At 51.0% G+C, this 24,349-nt stretch overlaps 1 protein-coding gene across 2 annotated transcripts in view; it reads right to left on the reverse strand.

Moving 5' to 3' along the window:
• Positions 1–315: 315 nt before the first annotated feature.
• Positions 316–24,349, reverse strand: part of ADARB2 (adenosine deaminase RNA specific B2 (inactive)) — a 420,157-nt gene continuing 396,123 nt past the window's right edge. Inside the window, exons 8-11 of one of the 2 annotated variants that reach the window (XR_013556993.2) lie at positions 19,329–19,510; positions 6,393–6,571; positions 1,308–4,709; positions 316–1,253 (exon numbers count right to left, since the gene is read on the reverse strand). Coding sequence is in view for 1 of the 2 variants with exons in the window: in XM_078450500.2 (XP_078306626.1) it covers positions 4,533–4,709; positions 6,393–6,571; positions 19,329–19,510 (538 nt within the window). In the remaining variant the exon portion in view is untranslated. Of the gene's footprint in view, positions 4,710–6,392; positions 6,572–19,328; positions 19,511–24,349 lie in introns of both variants that reach the window. The other variant, XM_078450500.2, reaches the window with a different exon arrangement.

Below are 24,349 nucleotides of genomic sequence, written 5' to 3' on the forward strand. Positions count from 1 at the left end.
AAGCGGAGGTGCTCTGTTGGGAGGATAAGAGGTGGAGGTAGGTCTGGTCTCGAATCTCTGGTCTCCCAGAACGGGGAGGTGCTCCTCTGTTCTGGGCCGCCTCTGGATAACCTGCATCTTTTGCACCCTTCTTCACCCCCAGCCCCCCAATCCTTCCCTTTACGTGAATCAGAATTTGTGGGAGAAGTTTGACGGGAGCCAACAAGATCCCCGCATTGCTGGGAACAGCCCTTTGGGCAGCACCATGGACAGCACCGGCGAGTGTGCCCCAGCCCTGCCCTCCTCCCTCCTGCCCTCTGGGTACCCCACCCCCACCCGTGTCTGGGAGGGCGCAGAACACCAGGGGGGCCTCACAGGGGTGGGTTAGTCCCCCAAAGCCTTTCCTGAAACACAGAGCTTTAAATTTGTCACTTTCTCCGTGAGCTCCGTAAGAACTCAAAGCTGGAGTGCAGACAGCTGACCTTCCTGACCCTGGCTGGGTTGTGACTCCACAGACTCTACTGAGGGGTGGGGGTGGCGGAGGAGCCAGCAAAGGGACACTGGTTTGCTTCGTGTCGGGTGAAACCTCTGCCCCCTGAGGCGGTTGTGGCATCAAGGGGCGGTATGTGAAAACAGCCTTGTCCTGACTTCCCTTTGGTCTTTATTACAAAGAGATATTTATTGTGTTTGGGCCAATTAGATGATTTTATTAGAATGGCTTCTTAAAAAATGGTTATAGAAGTTTCCCTAAATTATAAATGTCTAAGTTTCAAATGTCTTTTTAAATTTTTTAAAACAAGATACTATAGATACATCTTGAAATTTATAATCTAAAAATAGTGTTTCATCAAAATACTCTAACTATTCTATTCTGGGCATTGATATACCATGTATTTACTGTTTATGGCTCTCCAGACATGGTAAACACTATAGCAAAAAAACCTCAAACAAACAAAAACAAAAATCAAACCCAAAACAACCATTTGACCATACTGATAAAAACAGCTTCCTGTGAAAAGGAAATCATATGAGAAATTATATGGGAAAAACTTGACGTTTCTGAGGAACAGCAAGACTCACAAACTCAGTAGTGACATGATAGGTATATACAGACCTGAAAAGACCCACAAGTATAAAAAGAAACAATACTTCTAGACCTGCAAATCCTTTCCTTGTGGCAAAAAGAAAAACCAAAGAAACCCTAGATCCAGTCAGTACCTTGCAGTGAAGCCATGTGCTAGGAATGGACAGGCGGGGCTCCGTGACCGGGTGACCTTCTCGACCACGTGCTAGGAATGGACAGGCGGGGGGCTCTGTGACCGGGTGACCTTCCTGACCACGTGCTAGGAATGGACAGTCAGGGCTCTGTGACCCAGTGACCTTCCCCCTTGGACGTAGTCCCATGGAAATGCTTGCAGATACTGACTTTGTGGCTGAGAACCAGACAGGAAGCCTTCCTTTGCTGACCTCCCTGCCAGGAATGCAGCGTGTGCTTTGGAGGCTGACAGAGGTGGTGTTGCCTTTATTTGGACTGGAGTTGCAGGTGCAGTAGGTGGAGAAGAGAGGATTCTGAGCCAGCGGCCGTGAGGCGCGTTCAGACAGGCCTAGATGCCAGCAGGCCCCTGACACTGCTCTGTGGCCTTGGGGCGCCTGAAGGTCACACATCACATACCTGAGCTCTGTTTTCCGTCCAGAAGCCCAAGGTGGCGAGGTGTCTGCAGGCTCCTCCCCAGGCTGTGACTCACCGTTGACACCGCGGCATTGGCCTGGCCTCTGACCCAAAGTGGTGTTGGGTGTTCTCGTGGACTTTGAAGTGCAGAGCGAAATCCGCAGGCCGCCTCATCTCCAGGCTGGTGCTGCCCATCCCTCCAGCCTTAAGCAGGTGCCACAGCAGAACCCTGTGACTGGCCTCCCGTTGGCCGGGCCAGCCTTCTGGTTAGCCCTGCTCTCCTGCCTTCCCCCGACCCTCTTGTGCACCTAGAGCCTGGGCCGGTGCCTCCTCTCCGTGGCCCTGTCCGTCCCCACTCCTGGACATGCACCTCGCACCATGCTCAGGCTCTCGCTTGGGGCTTCCTGCTGCCGTGCCAATGCCTCTGCCGCTGTCAACCTCCTCTGTGGAGCCATCTCCTCTCCCCGCAGGATGTCCCCTCTGGCCTGATGGATGAGTCCTATGCTGGCGCTGAGGTCTGGCTTTCTCCAGGAGATACTTATATTTTAGTGACGCTTCTGGAGAGCCAGTGTCTCAGACGAAATGAATGGTGACCGGATAGCCACAGTTCGGCTCTTATGGGAGTGTCTGTTATTAGCGAGCTGAGCACCACCCAAGTCGCCAGGGTCAGATCTCCTGGTGGAACCCGCTGTGTGGTTTGTGGATGGATCTGTCTGGTGTCTGTCCTCTGGCTCCTGCTGCTGCTGTTGGCTCCTCTGGGTGGAAGGACCATTATTTGGAGCACGTTGATATAAAGCAACAGCTCAGAATGTCAGTAATGGAAGGTTCGGGACACAGGTTTCCTCCAGGACTCGACCGTGCCTCCTTCCTTTCAGAGGAGGGCTCCGGAGAAGGGTGAGTCAGAGTCTAAGTCATAAGTCAGCTCTGGGTTTCTGGGTCCCTAAGCTTTCTCCTGGTGACATGTCAGACCATCAGAAACTAATGTAAAGTGGCAATTTGATTATAGCTTTTATACTGAGTTAACATTTCATTGTTATTTCCTCAACTTTTATGAAAGATTGGTATGAGTCTTATGTTTGCAAAAACATTTTCATATCTTTCAAAACTTTGTCTTGAGGAACTTGTGCACTCAGTGGCCATTTCCTTTTCTGGAAGAACTTGAACGATGAGTCTGACTCTATATTAAGTCCTAGGGAGAGTTTGCTTCCATACTAACACCTCTACTTGTTAGCCCATAACAAGTCTCTAAAACGTATTTTGTTTCATTTTTGCCTCACTGTTAGATCTGCAATCTGTACTTGAGTATCTACTGCATGATGTTGTGCTCACATTTCTTGCATTATGGGGCAATCCTGTGTTTTCAGGGTGTGTGCCCATGGGTGGCCAGCTGGGATTCTAACCAGGAGGCCCATGCCCAGCGCTGGCTACTGTGAAGCTTTGCTGTTTGCCACAGTGACTTGCAGATGTGGATCTTCTGTTGGAGAAATTAGAGGCCTGTTAGGTAGCATGTCGGATGTTAGAAATGAGTCCTTAGTGGTCAGAGTGGAACAATTCAAGGTACCTGGATGGAACGAAGGTGTGTAAGAGAAATGCCTCCCTCTGGTGTGGACAGGCCATGTCCTGACTCTTAAGAAGGGTGCCACAGGCTAAATCCCAAATGGTCTGGTTGTTTGGCACCTGCCCTGAAGGGGACAGAATCCTGCCTCTTGCATTTCAGCAGCTGCATTATGTGATTTTTTTTTTTGGTCATGCAAGATGGTGATCAGGGGACCCAAAGCAATCGAGAGCTGATAGCTTCTCAAGCTCCAAGTAAAGGTTGCTCTGGATGTTTTTTCTTTGCTCACTCTCTAATAAAAATTTAGTTAAAAGTCAGAGTGTGGTCCAAGACTTGGTGTCCTTGTGATCTGGTGAGGGGCTTGTGGGGTAGTTAACCCGTAACAGCTCAAACATTGCCAGCAGCTGTGGGCACCTGTCACAGAGACTGTGGTCCAGGTGTGGCTGGTGGGGACTGGGGAGGACCAGTGGGGACTGGTACGGGTGTGGCTGGTGGGGACCAGTGGGGACCGGTGGGGACTGGTCTGGGTGTGGCTGGTGGGGACCAGTGGGGACCGGTGGGAACTGGTGGGGACTGTTGAGGACTGGTGGGGACTGGTGGGGACCAGTGAAGACCGGTGGGGACTGGTCCAGGTACAGGGGTGGCTGTGGTGCACAGTTCTGGAAGTTCAGTCTGCCCACGTCCTACATCTCTGCTCACGGGTGCTGTGGGCCCTGTTCCTTCGCTCTGCAAGAATGGACTTCATTTCTCTGGTCCTGGCTTAGGGGTTCTTCAATATTGCGCATCTTGAATCTGCTGTGAAAGGAGGTGGAGTTAAAACTTAAGTGAGTAATGAGGATGGTAAGCTTTCTGTTGGCTTCTTTGGAGAGGAGCCCATGGCTTTTCTCTTCATTGTGGCTTATCCTGAAGTATCACGTCAGCTTGTGCTAGAGAGAACCAGACGCGTCGCTCGAGGCGCGTGGCGGGGAGGAAGACCCAGGGAACGGTGCCCGAGGCTCGTTTCCAGCCGCAGCCCTCGGCTCCGCTGTTCAAGGCTGCACCTCAGACCCTTTAGCCTGAACGGAAGCTTTCCCTTTGACACACCAGGAAGAGTTGGCTGCACCTGCGCCTCCAGGTCGGGGGGCCGCCCGGCTTCTGACAACGTGGGAGCAGTACGCTCCCGGTTTGAGTCTAGCTGCCCGTCGAACGTTGGCCACGCATGTGCTTCTGGAACACCAAGGGGAAATGAGCAGGAAGAGCCGGTGAGCACCGCCTGCCTCCCCACGCACGCGCACTCACCCCGCCCTGCCCGGGCGCCCACTCCGCTCCGGGAACCGCAGGTCCGGTGGCTCAGAGGGTTAGTAGGAACTGGTCCTGCTCAGGCGGCTTCCTCACCCATGTGCCCAGCCCGGCCTTCTGAAATGCCTTGAACAGCTGCTGCTTAACAGACTGGTAGGTGCAGGCCCCCCGCTTGGCCTCACAGTACACAGACGGCGTGTCTCCGTGGCTCGGAATCCGTGTGCTCAGCTGTGGGCCAGGAACGAGACAGTGAGCGGGTTAGACGCTCGCACCAGCTGGGCCACCTGTCCCGCTCTCTTACTGGGAGACGGGAAAGCGACACGTGTGTGAAGTTTGCCCAAAAGGGGCTTCTTAAGGTGAGTGTTCTCCCCGCATGTGGTGACGGGCTGTCAGCTAGCATGGTCGTGGTTCTCAGTGTGTGTGCCTCAGAATGCCATGTGACGCGCCCTCAGTGTATCTGATGCTGTGTGTTATATATGTTATAGATGTATCCAATGTCATGTTACATGCTGTAAATATATCCAATGTTAGGTCAGTTTTCCCCAGGAAAGCTCTTAACAGAAGATAAATATCTATTCTCCTTAATTTACCTGTTGACAAAATAATATTTCATCTAAATCTGAAAAAGGATCAAAAGACTAACTGCCGTGGCCAGCCAGCTCCGTCCAGCAGTCCTGGGGCTCCGTGGAGGGAGTGCCCAGCAAACAAAATAGCCCTATAGCTCACCTGCCACTGAGAAGACACACTGTGTATTTTTCTTTTGGGGGGAGGATCAGGGGCGCATGTTGGGGTGGGGATGGTCCCCCAGGGATGTTCGTGGGCACCTAAGCAGCACTGCACAGATGCGAGATGGGTGGGTTTCCAGGCAGGAACTCGGTGGGAGCAGGCTGTCTCCTCTGTTGGGTTTCTGAGCTGGTACTGGGCAGGGCCTTGTGGCCAGTGTAGGCAGGGAGGTGGGGAGGCCAGGGTGTGGCGCGCTGAGGCGGGAGGCCCGAATCCCCTGTGTGCTTTCCAGGGAGTCGGGGGACCGGCCTGCCCACTGGCTGGCAGCCCCCCGCAGCGGGTGCAAAGGGCCCTTTAGGAAGACAAAGCGGTGTGCTCTGACACGGCCCCACCTCTGTGCAGAACAGGGAGACACAGACGGTGCCCTGAGTGGACAGAGAGGCATGTGAGGCCGTCAGGGCGGTCAGGGCAGAGCCAGGTCCCCATCGGCGGCTTGTGGCAGCCACAGAAGTCGTGCCTTGCTAAGGACGACACGCACAACTTCCAGGGCCCTCTGAGTTGAAAGGAACGTTTATCTTGAGGGTCAGTGTGTCTGTCCTGCTCCGCCGGCCGGGAGACCTCCCCACGCTGTCACTGCTGTGTGGAGCTGTGGGAGGAAGAAGTGTGGGGAAGCCGGCCCAGCCGCTTGAAGCGTTTCTGCTGTTTGGTTTCTGTGTGTTTTGTTTTGTCGCGTTGTTTGCTTGCACCGCGGCCTGCTATGCATTGGGAGCATGTGGAAATCTGTAGATCTCAACCTGAAGTCTGTAGATACAGTTATGGAGCAGAAAGGAAGCTCAGAATTGCAGCAGACACGCATAGCCTGGGGGTCGCGGGGAGAGCTCTCACCTTCCGCCTGGCATTCGCGGGAAACCACCCAGTTTCCTTCCACCTAAACTGGGAGTCATACCAACTTCAGGGGCTTCCTCTGGACTTCCCTGACGATGCCCTCCATGAAGCCTCCGGCCCCTCCTCTCGCCCTGCGGCTGCTGCCGGCACGGGCCCTGCGCAGAGTGGCCACGGGCACCCGGGGGGAGAAGACAGAATGGGAGCTGGTGTTCGTGCCACGTGCCACTCTTGCTCAGACAAGGTGACGGCTTTCCGTGGGCCCCTCCCCGTGGTCACTGGGAGCCGCCCCCCAAGGACTATTACCTTTCCATAAAGCCGCGCCCACCGCGCGGAGAACACGTGCTTGCAGAGCCTCGAGGAGCCCCCGCAGCTCCGCCTGCCGGTGATGCAATCGATAACCTCCACGTCGGTGTTGCCCACCACCCAGTTCACGCTGAAGTGTGGGGACTTTCCAGGCTGGCGCGCCTCGGCATGGCTCACACCTGTCGGGGAGGGGGGGACCGGGAGACAGCCGGGTGTCAGTGCTCTGGGCCACTAGGTTCCTGCGGGAAAGGCGAGGGCCAAACGGTCTGGGTTTGCGCGGGTGTGGGGTGCCTTTTCTCATGGGACTCGTGGATTTTAACTCAGGAATTGTAAATGGTATCAGGCCCTGAGGTTTGTAGTTTGGTTGACGAGATTTAAAAAGCTAATGCAGGGGCATCTGGGGGACTCAGTGGCTTCAGTGTCTGCCTTTCGGATTCAGCTCAGGTCATGATCCCATGGTTTGTGAGATTGAGCCCCACGTTGGGTTTTGTGCTGACAGTGCAGAGCCTGGTTGCGATTCTCTCCCTCTGCCCCTGCCCCACTCTCTCTCAAATAAGTAAACTTAAAAAAAAAAAAAAGCTAATGAAAACGACAGAGCCAAGAGTGTAGGATAGTTAATTAACCAAGCAAGGTGGTCCAGAAACAGCACCGGCTGCAGAACTTCCAAGACCCCGCACAAAACGAAAGCATGAGGCCCCGCGTTCAGTAGTTGTTAGGAATTTCAGGATGACGGCGGGTCTTTCTAGCTATGTTCCCCATGACTGCCCCGGAAGCAGTGCCCCAGGCGACACCGGCCTGTGCAGTGTGCCTCCGGGGTTGTCCACGGAGCCCTCCCTCCAGAGTTTCCCCGTATCGGGTTGTGAGCTGGTTTCAGTTGGGACACAGCCAACTGTGGATCAGGGAAGGGGGCACCGGTGACCCTCCTCAGGGGCAGCACCATCGGGCATCTGGCCTCTGCCTGGCCTATGTCCCGCCCACGGCGTGGAGTCTGCTAGTGGGAACGCGAGGGCTTTCCACCCAGCCATCCAAGGATTCTAGAATGTGCTGCCCCGCCCTCCGCCTGAGGGTTGCTCGTTCCCACCCTGCGTGACCTCAGGGGAGAAGCGTGAAGCACGAGGTAGGAAAGGCCCCACGGTGCCCCCGCTCTGTGCACAGCACCATGGGGAGCACAGCCTGCCACACTCAGCGGGATGGAGGAGGGGCCCCAACTCCCGCTGCTTCAGTTTACAGCCCCCCACCCCCTCCCATCGCTCCCACAGCCGCTGCCCCTCCTCGGGACACCTTCCAGAGCCTGCCCCTCTGGTGTGCCTGTCCTCTCCTCCACGACCACACCACCTGCTCCTTCCCCTGAACACCCTGGGCGGAAGGGTGGGGGCCAAGTTAGTGACCTGTGCCGTGGGGGTCCCAGAGCTGAGAAGCCCTGGCGTTGGGAAGCAGTCTGGCCCCTGAGGGCCTGCAGCAGACATCCTGGGAGGGGGCGCCCCCTGCACCCCACGCCCTGTTGGAGCCGCACAGCTACAGGCCCTCCCGCTGCGCCCAGTCTCACGCACCGTCCAGGGGCCGCCCGCCCTCGGCACACACCGGTCTGCATTTGCACCTGCTGTTGCAGCAGCCTGAGTCCACAGCAGAGTCACCCGGTGACCTTCTCCTGGTCACGGATGGGCAGTGCCAGGCGCCCGGGCTAATTCCATCCATGTCCGCTTGTTCCCTTTCCTTGAAGCGATTCCCTGTGGCAGCTGCCCACACTGAGAGCTGGGCAGGGGGACAATCTGGCACATTGGCAGCGAGGCGGCCCCTTGGGCAGAGGGAGGCAGTGGCCAAGGTCAGGAGTGACCAGACACAAAGAGAGGCCAGCCTGCTCCAGAGCCTGCTGTCTGTTCCTCCACCCCGGGATGGGGGGGGGGGGGACACCCACAACAGTCAGGACTGAGCGCCGAGGCCCAGGGCTCCGGCATCGTCACCCGGGTCTCCTCACCGCTCTGGACTTGGGGGAAAGTCTCCAAGTCCCAGATGGATGTTGCCATCAGACCTCCCTGCTCCCTCCGTGTCCTCTCTGCTGTGGGAAGTGCCCACTTTGCTGCTGGCTCTCAGCTCACAGACACCTGCTTGGAGAGCAGCCCCGGCAGGGAGGCCACACGCTGGCCACTGGCCTCACCAGGGGCCGCCCTGTCTGCCAGCTGCACACACAGACGTGCACAGAGAGAAGGGGCTGGCAGTGGGCAGGAGTCTGACTGCAGACAGGCAGCTCCCACCTCCCCACCAGCCCTTGAGCCCCCTTCTTTGCAGGCGGGGCCCAGGTCGTTGGTGTGTGCTGAGGCACAGAAGGGCCTGTGCTGTCAGTCACAGCGGCTCCATGAATCACACACAAAAATCGTCGATTTCCAACTGTAATAGCCCCACTAATGACTACTTGCAACGAAATGAAATTTTAGGTCCAGTGATGACGTTCTACATCACCGAGCCTCTGTTCCCAGATGTGGGAAATGTGGGGTGAGATCTTCGTTGACTCAGGAGTCAGAAACAGCTCCAGTCCTGCCTTTGCTCCTAATTTGCTCTTCCACACCTGCTATGTTCCCTGCCACCCACCCTGTTCCCTTCCACCCACCCTCTGTTCCCTTCCACCTGCTCTGTGCCCTTCCACCCGCCCTCTGTGCCCTTCCACCCGCCCTCTGTTCCCTTCCACCCACCCTCTGTGCCCTTCCACCCGCCCTCCGTTCCCTTCCACCCTCCCTCCGTGCCCTTCCACCCTCCCTCTGTGCCCTTCCACCCGCCCTCTGTGCCCTTCCACCCGCCCCCTGTGCCCTTCCACCTGCTCTGTGCCCTTTCACCTGCCCTCTGTTCCCTTCCACCTGCTCTGTGACCTTCCACCCGCCCTCTGTGCCCTTCCACCCGCCCTCTGTTCCCTTCCACCCACCCTCTGTGCCCTTCCACCCGCCCTCCGTTCCCTTCCACCCTCCCTCCGTGCCCTTCCACCCTCCCTCTGTGCCCTTCCACCCGCCCTCTGTGCCCTTCCACCTGCCCTCTGTGCCCTTCCACCTGCTCTGTGCCCTTCCACCCACCCTCTGTGCCCTTCCATCCTCCCTCCGTGCCCTTCCACCCTCCCTCTGTGCCCTTCCACCCGTCCTCTGTGCCCTTCCACCTGCCCTCTGTTCTCTTCCACCCGCCCTCTGTTCCCTTCCACCTGCTCTGTGCCCTTCCACCCACCCTCTGTGCCCTTCCACCTGCCCTCTGTTCCCTGAACCTGAGCAGGCTCCCACCGGCTTGTTGGCCAGGCTTTTGTTAACTCGTGGCAGCCAGGGGGAGCTGCGATCACCTGTCTCCTAAGGAGCGTCGTGCGCATCTGAGTGAGCTCATTCATCACGTGCCGGCTTCATAATTTTCCAGCAGCTTCCCAGGAGCCACGCGGGGACTGGGGCCAGAGAAGGGGCTCGTCCAGCGTCCTCTCCAGGCCGAGGACGGCGTGCTTCTGCGAGCGCTGGAGCCGGGCAGAGATGTGACCACATGGTGTGGTTAGAGGAAGACACACTGCTCAGGCCCAGAAAGGAGACTCTGGTCTGCATTTTATTTTTCCTCCCATTGGCTGGAAGTGATCATTCCTCCGGAAGCAGTCGTCAAATGACTGAAGGTAAAAATCAAGTCTCAAGTTCAAGTTCAAGTGCACAATGTATTTACAGTCATGGGCATCACCGCCTACTGCTGGTTTTTGTTATCATGCTTGAGATGACAACTCATTGGCACATCGTCCAGATCCAATCACTTAGAACGTATAGCATAACCTTCTCTCCCCAAATCCACAGCTTGAACTGCTTCCTGGCGGCTCATCAGAGCTCTCCATCCAGAGGAAGGTCCCGGTCGACATGGGCCCCTGTCCCAGTTAGGGTTTAGGGAAGAGCTTTACATTCTGAGCAGTGAAAGCACGAGCCTGTACCTGCTGTGCTCCAGGAGAAGGTCCTCTCAAACAGTAACACGTGGAGAACCCAGCACTGTGTACAGATGACCTCTGTCCAAGGTCACAGGGTCTCTCTGCAAGCACATACATGGACTCTTCGTATTTTTCAGCCCGGACTACCTGCGCTAGTCTGCAAACCTGCACCTTCACATCCAGAAACAAAAATAATTCAAAATAAAACTGACCAGCGTGGATCCTGGGGGACTTCTGCCTTGACTGTGTGGTAACATAGGAACAATGTTGCATTTTTCACTGTGGTTTCCGCTCCGGAGATTTTATAGGTCAACACTGCAGCACTGTGTTAGTCCCCTGGCCGCTATGATCACCTGCCAGCAAGTGTGGTGGCTGGAAGACGACAGCAATGTATCCCTGCATCGTCCTGGAGGCTGGCAGGTGTGACTAGGCAGGGTACCCCTGCGTTACCCTGGAGGTGAAAGCCCAAGACAGGCTGAGAGAAGAGGTGTCCCTGAAAGCTGGTCGCCAGGTGGGTGAGGACCAGGTCCGATGCCTTCTTCTTTAGTGAAATCTGTAGTAATTATTCCCAGCCATCTTGGAAAGAACCTCATCTTCCCAAACTCTTTCTCCATCAGCACGGACATGCACGGCCTCTGTTGGCTTGTCTTTGTGCCATACCATATGCAGGCCATTCATCTTTTATGAAATGTCCTAGACGAGTATTTTACTTCAAAGCGGAGACTGGTGAGACCAAGCAGGTCTCCACCAGCCTGTGACACAGATACTCTGCCGTGGTGGCAAATACACAGAGGGTCTCCATGGAGATCGTCTGACGTTTCATTCAGTGCCCACAGTCGTGTGAATAGGCTGAACTTGAAGACCTCGTTCAGTGTCATGTCTGTCACTTACCAGCAGTGTGGCCTTTTGATGGGTTAGTTAGCCTGCTAACCACCACCATGCATTACCGCTACGGTCAGGACAGCGGTTACCATGGCCACTGCTGCAGTTACTGGAGTCACCACCACCATTAGTGCTGCCCCATCACCACTATGACCGCCATCATTGAGAGCAGTGGGGGCGAATCCTCCATCATCTGTGGAAATGGCTTATCTAGCTATGAAAAGATGCCTCATTTGGAGAAAACCCTTATACACCTTTTAAAAAAGCAGTACGTAAGAGAGAACGCAGCATGTCTTTAGATAGCCAGTGGGCCTAATGTATTTAAAATCTGATTCCGTTTCTCCAGATTAAGTTTACACGAGACACTGAGGAATGTGACATGGACAGGAAGTGAGGCCTATCTGTGTCTCAGGGCACCACTGCATCCAGTCTTGTGACATGGCTGATACAGCAGAGTCCACTGGCAGGCCCTGTTGTGTTACACACTGCTGGCTGCCCACGTGCCATCCCTTGCACGTGCACATAGACACACTTGTCACACATGCACACCACACTTCTAAGGGAAGCGGAGCTAGGGGTATTTAATGCCGACCTATAGATTTGGAGTAACTAATAAGGCTGCATTAATGTCCTTTTATTCATTTTCATTAGCACGAACACCATTATAATTGACAGTAATTTTACAGCTACTGTCTTGTCCTAATAGAGCACGTTTCCGGGCGAGTGTGGGGAATGTGCTAGAGTGTGCAGGACTGCTGCGAGATGCTTGTCCAGTTCGTGGGTTCCTGCCAGCCCAAGGGGACACACAGGTAAGACCCGGGCTGCTGCGGCCTCCCTTGCCTCCTCTCCTCTGACCAGTTGGTGAGGTTGAGGGTGTGTGTGCACACTGCTTGAAGGTATGCCGTTGCTGGGGAGTTCTACCGGAAGGTTCCGGGGTCACCTGCTTGGGGAGCTGGAACCTTTTCTTATAGTGAGAGTTTTCCCCACAGATTTTCAGGGACTCCCGTCCTGGAGTCAATAGGAATGTGACCTTGTCTGTGCACATAGTGACTGTGGTTTGTGGTCTGCATAGTTTAAAATGCATGGGCCCACAGGACCCTCTGAAAGGTGTGAAATTTCCTCTGTGGCAGGAAAAAATTTGAATATTTCACTTTATAACCTGATAATGACATGGTTCCTGGTACTGGTAAGGATTGTCATTGCTTTAGAGGACATGGGACAAGGGGACTTTGGCAGAATATGGTCATTTTTTTCCTTCATATTATGCATCTTTCACTGCTATGGTATCCAAAATAAGGCAAGTTTTATACTGGTAAAAATGCAGATTATTTTCATCACTTTTTATTTGACTTTATCTATTGAGGACCATTTTCCTTATGCCCCAATAACACACTTAATGTCTCCTGCAGCACAAGTCTGCTGCAGCTGATAGAGCTCTGTCTGTCTGTCCACAGTGGTGTCTTGTTCTCATTTTTAAAGAATGCTTTTATTGGGTCTAGGATTGTAGGTTGAGATTCATTTTCTATCAGCATTTTAAAGATACTGTTTTATTGTTTTTTTATCTTCCCAGAACCAGCTACTAGTCTTAGTTCCCCTGTATTATTCTTTTATTTTCTGACTGCTTTTAAAGATTTTATGTATGTATGTATGTATGTATGTATTTATAAGCCGTTTTACTGCTGAGCGGAGAACTTAAGAAGATCCTTCTTGGGCCATAATATGCATCTTAGGTCTGTAGTTTGATGCTCTTCAACTGTCCTGGAGAGTTTCTTGCCTTAGTTATTGCCTCTTTAAAGGTTATGTCTTAGGTACGTCAGACTTCCTCACTCCGTCTCTGACCTGGCTTGTATTTTCCCACTGGGATGGTTACTTGCATGTGTCAGGTTGGCTGGTCTATGGTGCCCAGTTGCTTCGTCAAACACCAGGCAGATGTTGCCGTGAGGGACTTTTAGGTGTAACTGATGTTTGAATCAGTAGATGTGGAGTAAAGCGATGACTGTCCCCTATGAAGGTGGGTCTCATATAATGAGCTGACAACCCTAGAAGCAAGGAGTGTGGTTCCTTGAAGAGGAAGGAGTTCTGCCTCCAGACTATCCTTGGACACAGCTACAATGTCATCTCCTGCTGGAATTTCCAGGCTGCTGGCCTGCCCTGCAGAGATCAGACTTGCCAGTCCCTGCATTCGTGCGAGCCAGTCCCTTAAAATAAATCCCTCTTTTCTAGTAGGAAAATGAACATACTGTTTCCTATTGGTTCTGCTCTCTGGAGAACCCTACCTAATGCACCTTCTTTCTGTTTCTCTGCTGCATTCAGGATGTTTGTCAGGGGCATGTTCCAATTTACTAATTCTCTCCTCAGCTGTGTTTAACTTGCTATTCAACCTATCCACTGTTACACAAATTGTTTTATTTTCTTTACTTCTGAAATTCCTATTCAGTTCTCTTTTTTCTTCTTTTTTTGGCTTCTATCTCCCCCCTGCATTTTCCTTCTTATTTTTTTTTAAGATTAAAAAAATGTTTATTCATTAAAAAAAATTTTTTTTAATCTTTATTCTTGAGACAGAGAGAGAGAGAGAGAGAAGGAGAGGGGCAGAGAGAGAGGGAGACAGAATCTGAAGCAGGCTCCAGGCTTTGAGCTGTCAGCACAGAGCCTGATGTGGGGCTCGATCCCACACACTGTTAGATCATGACCTGAGCCGAAGTCAGACGCTCAACTGACTGAGCCACCCAGGCACCCCTCCTTGTTTTTCACATCTCTTTTTCGCTGGTGAGTCTGCATCCGAGAACAGTGATCTCTGCAGCTGTGACTCCTTCCCCACTCTTGTGCCTGCTGGCTTTTGTTAAAGTGGTCTTGTCTCCTCCCATGCCTGGTTAGTTTTTGCTCTGTGCCCGTGTTGTATTTCCATATTTTTTGTAGCATTATTTTGATCCAGCTCTTACAGGGGTTCCCTCAGTGTGAATTTGGGAATGGAGACAGTTTCACACTGCTCTGGGAACCCCTCAAGGGCCTGCTTACCTGGGTTCAGACTTGGTCCTGATTTAATCCACAGAAGCCTGGCCTCTGTCCTGAACCCCTTGGAGACTCTCCTCCTGCTTCTGGCCCCCAGGCTCTTCCCTGGCAGCCCCTCCCCACATTATCTCTCTTCCTGCAGGATTTTGCTCCAAAGTCACCCCCAGTGAGGTTTGTCCTCACCCTCTGGTTAATTTAAGGTCAAAACTCACTTTTAATCCTTTCTTTGCTTTATTTTTCTGCAAAGCATTTTCATTTTGTCCCCCCTGGAATGTAATCTCCCTGGGGCATGGGTTTTTGACCGTTTCATTCACTGCTGCATTCCCAGGGTGTAACTAACTGTCCGTGGTATGTCTAGGCAATCAATACATATTTGTTGAATGATTAAGTAAGTATGGATTATGTTGACCAACTTCTTGATGTTTGCATAAATGAAATGTATTGACAATGGAAGTATTTGCCTTAAATGGTAAAAATTTCAAGAGCAATGGAATTAAGGTTGGTGTTCAAATACTTTGGTGAACGAATTCCTTAAAATCATGGGGGAAATTAAATGTAACTTGACTAATATACAAGTATTTTTGGAAAAACTCCTCAGAAAACTAAAACAAGGTTTTTCTATAATTGTAAATTTATCATAAGCTATGTGCCATCTGATTTGCAGGGGAAGATCAGTGCTAATCTATGGAAATGTCTTATTAAATATTTGTTGAATCTAACATTTCAATCTTTAGGCAAAAATATTAGGATTGCCTTTAGATTATTCTAGCAAGATTTATAATAATCTTTTTCTACCAAAGATTCCTTCAAGGGCTCAGGAGATAAATTTCTACTTCTAACAACCCCAAGACAAAGCAGCTGCTCAGATACACTTTTAAGCTCATGTGTTTTATCCTAAACATTTATGAAAAATTTGTAGGTTTTTCCATAATAAACCAGTGTTTATTTTAGTATAAAAATAATACCGCGAATTCGTTACCATCTGCATAAAAGACAATGTTTGCTCCTACCCCACTGGGTTGTTTTGCAAGACACTATTAATGACCATTAACTTCAGAAATTTCTCCTGAATTAAAGAGGCGCAGCTCTCCCCGTCAGATTCTACAGCTTGAGTGACAATACTTTGGAGACTGGAACTCACAAAAGCATGGCTATGCATGGCGACAGACCTCTTCCTCCATCCCACCCACTACTGCTCCCTAAAGAGAGGTGTCTGGAGTGCAACCAGCAGGTGGTGTTGGGCAGGATTTACAGACTGTGTTGGTAGACATTTCAACACATTCAGCTCCTTGAGAAACATGGAGTCTGAAAAGGCTCTGACATGCCAGCTAGCCATTTTCACGCTTCTGGGAAGATGTGCACTGGGAAGGGAGACAACCGATGTCTGCTTATCATGATCCTGTGATTTCCATCACGTGCACAAGAACCAGGGGTCCGAAAGAACTCGCGGTTCTGACATCCAATTCCCTGCGTCCATCTCTTGGATATCATTTTCGTTGCCAAGACCTTGCCATGGGCTGTAAAACTAATTGTAAGTTTTATCTTCAGTGTGGACTACGAAGGCTCATTGTTGAAAACCAGATCCATTAAATATGCTGTTAAGAGGAATACAGAACCTGTGCATTCCACCCATATTTTCCGCCTTGGCTGGGATTCTTTTTCTTGATGAAGAAAAATAAACTTACCTTTGAGGTTGGAAGCTCAGACACACCATACCCCCGGTCTGGAAGAACAGGCTTCAAAGTCACTTTGTATGTCACTTTATGTTTTCCTAAAAAGATGAGTATTCAGAGCACAGATTTTTATTGATTGTCATCATCACCATTTTTTCACCATATCGAATATGCTGAGAAATGGGAAAGGCAAGCTCCTTTATGGTGGCTGCTCCCACCTGGTGATGTGACTCTTGCCGAAGGGTTCAGGCTGCTCGGCAGCCGAGGTGTGGACGTCCACATTGTGGTGTTTTGCCCGTAGGTATAGGCTGGTCTGTGCAGAATGTTTCAAGATCTCTTTGGAGGACATTAGTATACCCTATAACCGTGTCAATAGGGCATCTTTTCAGCTCGGCTGCTTCTTATTAACCCAGAACTGATTGAGCCCTAGCTAAACGCAGGACTCCTGCACTAATATGTGGGCTTCATCTTCTCAGGCAATTTTGCAAACTGACCTTGAGGGAATCTTCAAGCAGATTTCATGTGCTTGTTTGAGTGTGTTTCATTATCATCCTTATAGAAGATCTCTCTCTTTCTCTTCTGTTGCAAAAAATCCTGATGATTTCCTTTCAAAAGTTGGATGATTGGTTTTTAAATATCCATCAGAGCAATGCAGTCACTGCAGTTAAAAGCATGTAGGTGAGAAACCATGGCGTGGGCTTCTTTGCATCTCGGCAATAATAAAAACTGTATTTTATTTTTTTTAATGTTCATTTATTTTTGAGAGAGAGAGAGACGGAGTGCAAGTGCATGAGTGGGGGAAGGGCAGAGACAGAGGGAGGTGGAGCATCCGAAGCAGGTTCCCTGCTATCAGCACAGAGCCTGATGTGGGGCTGGAACCCACAAACCGTGAGATCGTGACCTGAGCCGAAGTCGGACGCGTAACTGACTGAACCATGCAGGTACCCCAAACAGTATTTTAAATAGGCATCTAAGTATAGACTGAAGTGTCTAGTCACTGTCCTGGTTGTAAATAGGGGTGACTACCCCTCTGGATGGCGGGGTGGGGGTTCACGTAGGTCTCAGGCGCTTTGCCACTTGATGATTTCAGATGTTCTGAATTTCTCTAATTACATTTTTAAAAAAATTCACTTGTGTCACATTTATAATTCACAATTCCTGTTTTCATCTATGTGTACATGTTCCAAGTTGAACTTAGGATTTTTAAAAAGCATTGCCAGAAGAATGGATGCTGGCAGTATTGTGTGGTACCCAAAGGATGAATGAAAAGCAGCCACTGGTGGAGGCTGGTAAGGATTTGCTTTCTGTATTCCTTGTGCTCATGGGGCTTAAGTAACTTCCTCACTGGGAGATGAATGTAGAGGACAGAGGCCACCCGAGGAGTTGGAAGCCTGGGAAAAGATGGCATGTGACACCCGTGCGGACAGATCAGAGTTCTCTCAGAGTTACTTAGGAACTAAGAACCTCACTGTGGTTTGTGGCGCCCCCGAGATGGGAATTTTGGACTTGAGCACCAAACCAGTAGTTCTAGATCTCCTGGGGTCCGCTCTGGAGCTGTGTTGGCAGTTCAACTGTAAGAAGTAAATATTCTTTGCCATTTTGAGGAAAAAAAAAAAGGAAAAATAAAAGAAAGAGGTTGAAACTGAACTACACCTGAACCTACTAACTTTAAAATAATAAATGTGGGGCACCTGAGTGGCTCAGTCAGTTAAGTGTCCCACTCTTGATTTCAGCTCAGGTTTGATCTCATGGTTCTTGAGTTTGAGCCCCGTGTTGGGCTCTGCACTGACAGTGCGGAGCCTGCTTGGGATTCTCTCTCTCCCTCTCTCTCTCTCTCTCTGCCCCTCCCCATACCCCCCTCTCAAAATACATAAACTTAAAAAAAAATAAATGTAATTTCATAAACTTTGACGCTGGGCGAGCTGGCAGTGAGCCTCCAGGGCTGTGCGAGCCCTGGGCTGGTTTGCCGCTCCCATTTTGCATTATTAATTTTTATGGGATTAAAAATATAGGCATCAGTTAAATGGTGCGGGCCACGGGATGCAGTGTGGAAAGATGAAAGAGCTTAGCTCTGTAGTCAAGCTGAGTTCGAATCCTTGCCCCATGTCAATGGATGGAGCATCGCAGCAAGTGACTGAATTTCTAGGAGCCTCTTCCCACACCTGTGACATGGAGACGGTTGGTGTGATGAGGCGTCGTGTACCGTGTTTGTTGAGAAGGACGAGTGGCCGAGTGTCCTTCCCTTGTGTTGGCTGTGTGGCCGCTCCCAGAAAGAGACTCGACTGCTGTGTCCTCACCGCTCTGTGCAGACCGGGCCCCTCAGGCGCTCGCCCCCCAGCAAGACCGCCCACAGGCCCGTCAATGCCCGGAATCGGTTCTGGTTCGAGTCAAGGGCCCTGCAGTATTGGGCACAGGGTTTCGAGTGAGGATGGTGCTGAGGAAACCCTGCCTTGCTGATCGTGTTACCTTGGCCCCTGGGACAGTGGTGAAGAATGGACCCCCGCCACAAAGGAGCGGCCCTGGGGACCAGCAGAGAAAGGTGACACCCTAAAAGATGGTGACTGTCCTGCGTTCCTGGACAGACTCTGTGACCCCGTTTCAGATGAAGTGTGCAGACCTTCAGGCCTTGCTGAAGTGTGCAGACTTTTGCATGGAAGGCTCCCTCCCTGGACACATGGAGCCCCCGGACTCTAACATGGTCACAGGGATTTGAGGACAGGGGACACAAGTTTTGGACCGAGGCTGATTTCAGACCTACTGCCTGAGGGCCACACCTCCTCCCTCAGCAACAGAGAGGTGGTTCTTGGCTCAGGGTCTGGGGTCCTAAGAACGGGATCTCACGTGTAATGCAGTGGGGACCTGACTGGTCACGCCAGCCCAGCCCCAGGCTCTTCCTGGAGTAGCAGGTGTGAGGTGCTGCCTGTGGTTGGTGGTCGGTGTGCAGAATGAACAAACGTGGAGGTATCTTTTCTTAAATCCGTGCCAAGTGTCATAAAGCGCTGCTCATGAACCGTGCCTGCTCCCACTCCTACCCCATGGGGCACTATTATCACCCTGATAATGTCATTTAGAGAAAGTTCAGAATCCTGGGAGTGAATCTCCGGCCCAGCTCTGAGCCACAGCACTGAACACCTCTAATTTTCCTGTTTCTCTCCCAGGTGATCTAGTCTAAGACTTAAGCTGGCGTTTCACCGCGTGGGCACCGCAGACCCCCAGTTACAGTCGTCAGGTGGTGCGCTGTGTCCTGGTCTGTGCCCCCCTCCGAACGCTGCCCACTCCTGCCCGCGGGATGCACCGTGACCCTCTTGTTTTGTTTCGGATCTTTGTAACTTTGCTCGCTAAATCTTAAATAGCCGTTGGCCAAAATGGGTACAGTGTGCCCGAGTAAGGACCCATGGGGCGGGCCGATGGGAAGGCATTGGTGCGCGTCTCCGGGGAGGGTTTTCTTACCGCTGAGGAGGGGCCGGTTGTGCCGGTAGGAGGTCGGCAGCTGGCCGATGTCCTCGGTCCGGTGGCTCATCACCCGGGAGAGATGGCCGGTGTGGTGCAGACTCCCCACGATGATGCTGTGCAGGTACACGGGCTCGATGAAGTGGCAGAGCAGCGCACCCTGCAGTCCCAGCACATTCCACCTGGAAGGAAAGGGCGTCAGCGCGGTGCCCCCGAAGGTGGGTACCCTCTGTGCCCCCAGAGCAGCCCCCCTTTCCTCCTCCCCTCCCCATAGGACACTGGCTGTGAGAGCCCCCCCTCCCCGCCAGCCCTCCACCTGGGGCCGCTGTGCGAACCCCCTCCCCTCCTGCCCTCCGCCCCGGGCTGTGGGGGCTGTGACCCCCCATCAAGCAGGCCAAAGGACAAGCTCCTTGGCACACGGACCGGGAGCAGCCGCAGCTTGGGCGACTGATGGTTCTGAGCCCCTCGATGCTGTGCAGGGGTCTGATGGGGGGGCTCTGCATTTTAATGAACACGGCTTCCTTTTCTGGAAAATGAGTTGTTAGATGGATCGGAAGCTACATATTCTTCTCAGGGACTTGAAATTAGGTTAAAAAAAAAAAGACAGTGTCCCCAAAGTAAATCTGAATTTTTCTTTACGTGAGCAGGGAAATATCAGAAGGGAGTTTATTTATTTCAGTTTAGGGAAAAATGCTTTCTCCTCCTTTTGTCCTCAGCAGTCAGAATGACCTGTTGTGTGGAAATTAAATGACATTAATAAATGGCCCTGTTTTGCTCTGAGGAAGATTGTGGTTTTAGAAGCCCAGAGCAGACATGAAGGACAAGGCCGCTCTCCTGTGACATAAATATAGCCCTGGGCAGGTGTTTTTGCTTCTGCAAGCAAAGATGACAGCAGCATTTTAAGACTTTTCCCCCTAAACTTGGGTGGTACAAGGTTACATGTATCTGTTTGAGGCAACGGTTTGTGGTTTCCACTGTAAATAACGTGTTTCGAACCCAACCCACCCTCCGTCAGAGGCTGACATTATGCAGCTAATTTCTTACATCATTGTTCTTTTCATTAATTAACATTTCTCCGCTGTTAGAGCAATTACCGTGGTGCCTCCACGCTGTACATTTCTTTTCATGATTAATAAGGAGTCATTATATTTCCCTTTCCTGAAGCAGTCAATTAACACAGAATTCTTTCCATTAATTACCGCATGTTTAAAACCAGCATGCCCTACCTGGAGAGCAATCTGCTCCGAGAACCTGTGACACCAATCGCTTTAAAAAGTTCTCTTTAAATTTTATTCCGAAAACACAAGCAATTTAGCTGGCGATATTAATTTGCCTCAGAAGCATCACAGTGAATGAGAGACATGTTTTAATCTCATGCAAGAAAAGGCAGCCATCTGGCGGGCGGGAACCGAGAGAGCGAGTCTCCTGCTCTCCCCGCAAACGCGGGTCATTAAAGTAATGTGTTCATCTACATAAAACTCAAATGGAATATAAAAGGTAATATTTATATACAAACAATTTAGTCCTACAATTTAAACAGTCATTGGTTTTATGAAACATTTACTTTAGTCTATCAGATTTGCATAACTTCACTTAAAAAATAATTGTGGTCATTTCTGTAAGTCACATCATTTCTTTTAGAAAGGCCTGAAACTGCTGTCCTTTGGAGATATCTGTGTATCTATGTATCTATATATGTGTCTATCATCCATCTATTATCTACCTATCAATCTATCCATCTATCAACGTATCCATCATCTATTATCTATGTATCTATCACCTATCATCTGTTTAGCTAGCTATTATCTAATTTTAAAAAGTACATGTGGCAAAGTTCTGAAGGAGCACACATTTCTGAAGGCCGCACGTGTACTTCTCACTACTTTGTAGGAGTCCCTTCACTTGATGATGTCGCCTCTGCCCAGGCTTCTGTTCCCACCTGACTGTACAAGCGGGCACACCAGCTGGGGCCCTGGGGAGGCTGCCTTTCCCTCACTTTTCACTGATGAATTACAGAATTTCCACAAAATCCCGGAGAGGAGGTACATGAACTTTCCATGGAAGGAACACTGATGTTTTTGAGGGATTGGGTTCCTTCCCTTAAATCTGAGACTGTATTTCTGGGCAGGGCCAAGGACACACCAGAAAGTGAGGACAAATTCAACAGAGTCACTTCATTTGGGATTTCAAATACCTCCTTCCCAGATTTGAAGGTACACCAAGAAACAGAGAGACAGCACATGTAGTGAGTAATCCCTTTCACTCTGGAGGTGTGCAATATTTGTGGTTTAAGTGTATGCTTTACTCCTGACCCACGTGTAGGCTCTCCTGCTTTGGGAGACGCTCTTGCAGCAAGGGTCATAGACATAGTAAATCGCAGTTACGAGGCCAGGTCGCCATTGATGGGATGGCAAAGCGCTCCGGGACGCAGGCGGCTGAAGTGGTGTCTGTTATCTCTCTGACCGCTAGTGAAGTTTGAACATTCCTTATGAATTAAAAGCAGGTAAATGGACATTTCCCCCATTGATAACAAAGTGCTTGCTTGAAATAAGCCAAGTCTTGAACAAGAAAATTAGTACTTCCGGAAGAGACAGCGCTATCCTGTGGGCCATCCAAGTATTGGTGCTGAACAGACTTCTGGAACATATTCAAGTGGTTCTGAGTCTGTGGGATCGTCAAAAAAAACCAAATACCTTCTATATCTGGTTCCCTCTCAATAACCTTTATAATAAAGAGAAAATCAGCCTTCTTCTTATCTGGCTATAGGAGTTTAAACTCATTCAGCTAACCTGATCAATAATACCAAATGTCTTCCTGAACATAAACTGGGGAATTTTCAGTGTCCAGGATCGAATGAATATACCTCTCCTTTTGTTCAAACAGCTGATATTTCTGCAATGTTGACAGAGAAAAAAAATCCCTTGTATGGTTTTCAGTATAGATAAGCCCTCGATAAATATCTTTTTGTCTGTTTGTCAATCACGGAATATGGAAATACCAGAGATAAGTGGAGGCAGCGCCTTGGGAAAAGCTGCATTTCTTTCACCAGGAGATGCCGTCTCCACGTTCAGTTCAAGTTGTGGCTTCTAAGGACCAGCGGAAACAGTCGCAGGGGTGAGCCCTCTAAGCCCTGGCTCAGGTGGTCACCGCTGGTGTGCGCCTGGCACATGAGACAGGATGGTGATGACTGTTACATACTGTGGACAGTTGGGGTCCTTGCCTACTGTTTTTGCCACTTTGATGTGGCCCTGTGGGGAGATGTAACTCTGTAAAATTACAGTGAGGTCCATGGTACCGTCTTCAAGTACCATCAGAGACATACACTTACTTGGCATAAAAATAGGCACACAGATCAATGGAACAGGATAGAGAGCCCAGAAATAAACCCATGCTTATACAGTCAATTCATTTACAACAAAGGGTCTAAGAATACACAACGGAGCAAGAACAGTCTCTAATAAATGTGCTGGAAACACTGGAGAGCTACATGCAGAAGAATGAAACCAGACCACTTCCTGACACCATACCCCCAAATCAACTCAAAATGGATTCAAGACCATCTCCTTATGGATCCCGGCCCAGGAGTCCATGAAGGGGAACCCGGTCTCAGCCCACAGTCTGGCCGAGCTCCTAGCGGATCGTCAACACCAGCTGGCCAGCCATGTGAGCGTGCCATCTAAAGGGGGCCCTCTGGCCCCAGGGAGCTGCCCTGGCTGACCCCATGGAGCCCAAATGAGACATCCTCTTGAGCCCCCGTCCCCCACATTGAAGGTCTGCACACAGAACAAATGACTCGTTTGAGGCCACTAGGTTTGGGGGTGGTTGTTACAGACAGTGGACAAGCCTTGTGCAATCCACTGCATTTTCCCAGGTGACCTTGCTCCCAGTAACCCCTCAGGAAGTCTGGTTATGTCATGGCGACCAGGGTAGCCCGGACAGTGCAGGACCGTGTGCAGTGGATGTGGGCTCTGACTGCAGACGTAGGGGACACAGGTGCCCTGGAGGTCAGGTTGGGGTCAGGACGATGTGCCGCTTCTGTGTGTTTTCAGCTGGAAGAAATTCTGCTTCACATGGTGTCTTGTTTCTGTGCTCTGAAACCTACCTGGGAAGTGTCCTCCCTCTCGACATGACATTTCTGGCTCCATCTGCCCCTGACAGACTGGTACACTGTGAACGCTTTCACCAGACAGACAGCAGCTCTGTGACTAGGTCGTTCCATTCTTGGTCCTGACAAGTCCTGCATATGGGGGGCAACGGTCTCTAGGGTGTGTGGGGTTTCTAGTGCCGAACGTGGGCTCTGTGCTGGGGCTCTGGCTGACTCTCAGAGCTGGACTCCATGACCCACCTTACAGGGGCTGCATTTGGCCCCTTGGCTCCTGGGGGACAAACGTCACATGTTACTTACTCTAGGGATTATCTTTTGTTTCTTTTGTGAAGATGGAAACTGTAAGGTGAAGAAGCTTCCAACACTGTGTGTGCCACACAGGCTCTTTCTGCACAGACCTGTGCTCAAGGCTGTTGCTTCTCAAGTCCCTGGGCCCAGTGTCCTTCTCTCAGCCCCATCACCAGGACCCCCAGCACGTCCAGCCAACATCTGTACTATTCATGAGATGTCTGTGGTCTGGCCTGTACTGCCACATTGTCAACATGCTCTTGGTATTGTCTCCTGTGGGCCAGCCAGGTCTCTAGCTTGTTTTGCAGAAACCGAGTTCCTCAGCCCTTTTCAGCATCCTGGGGTGGATGGCTGTGGATGGTGGATTGATACTCACATGTGTGCCTGCCTTAGCTGTTGTTGCAAAAGCAGTGGAGGCAGCAGACACACAGTGTCCCTGACTGTTGCTCCTACTTCTCTGTTGGATCCATACTATTGAATTTATCACTAGAGATTAGGTAAGACTGGTGCAGAAGCTATAGTAAGGTTATCACACAATCTCTGGTACAGGAGGTGCGAGAGGATTGTTAAACCAGGCTGCAAGCATTCTGGGGTTGGGTATCTAGGAAGCACCTGTTTTACAAGGACC

This window comes from Panthera onca, chromosome B4 (genome assembly GCF_046562875.1).
Source record: "Panthera onca isolate mPanOnc1 chromosome B4, mPanOnc1 haplotype 2, whole genome shotgun sequence".
Taxonomy (NCBI): domain Eukaryota; kingdom Metazoa; phylum Chordata; class Mammalia; order Carnivora; family Felidae; genus Panthera; species Panthera onca.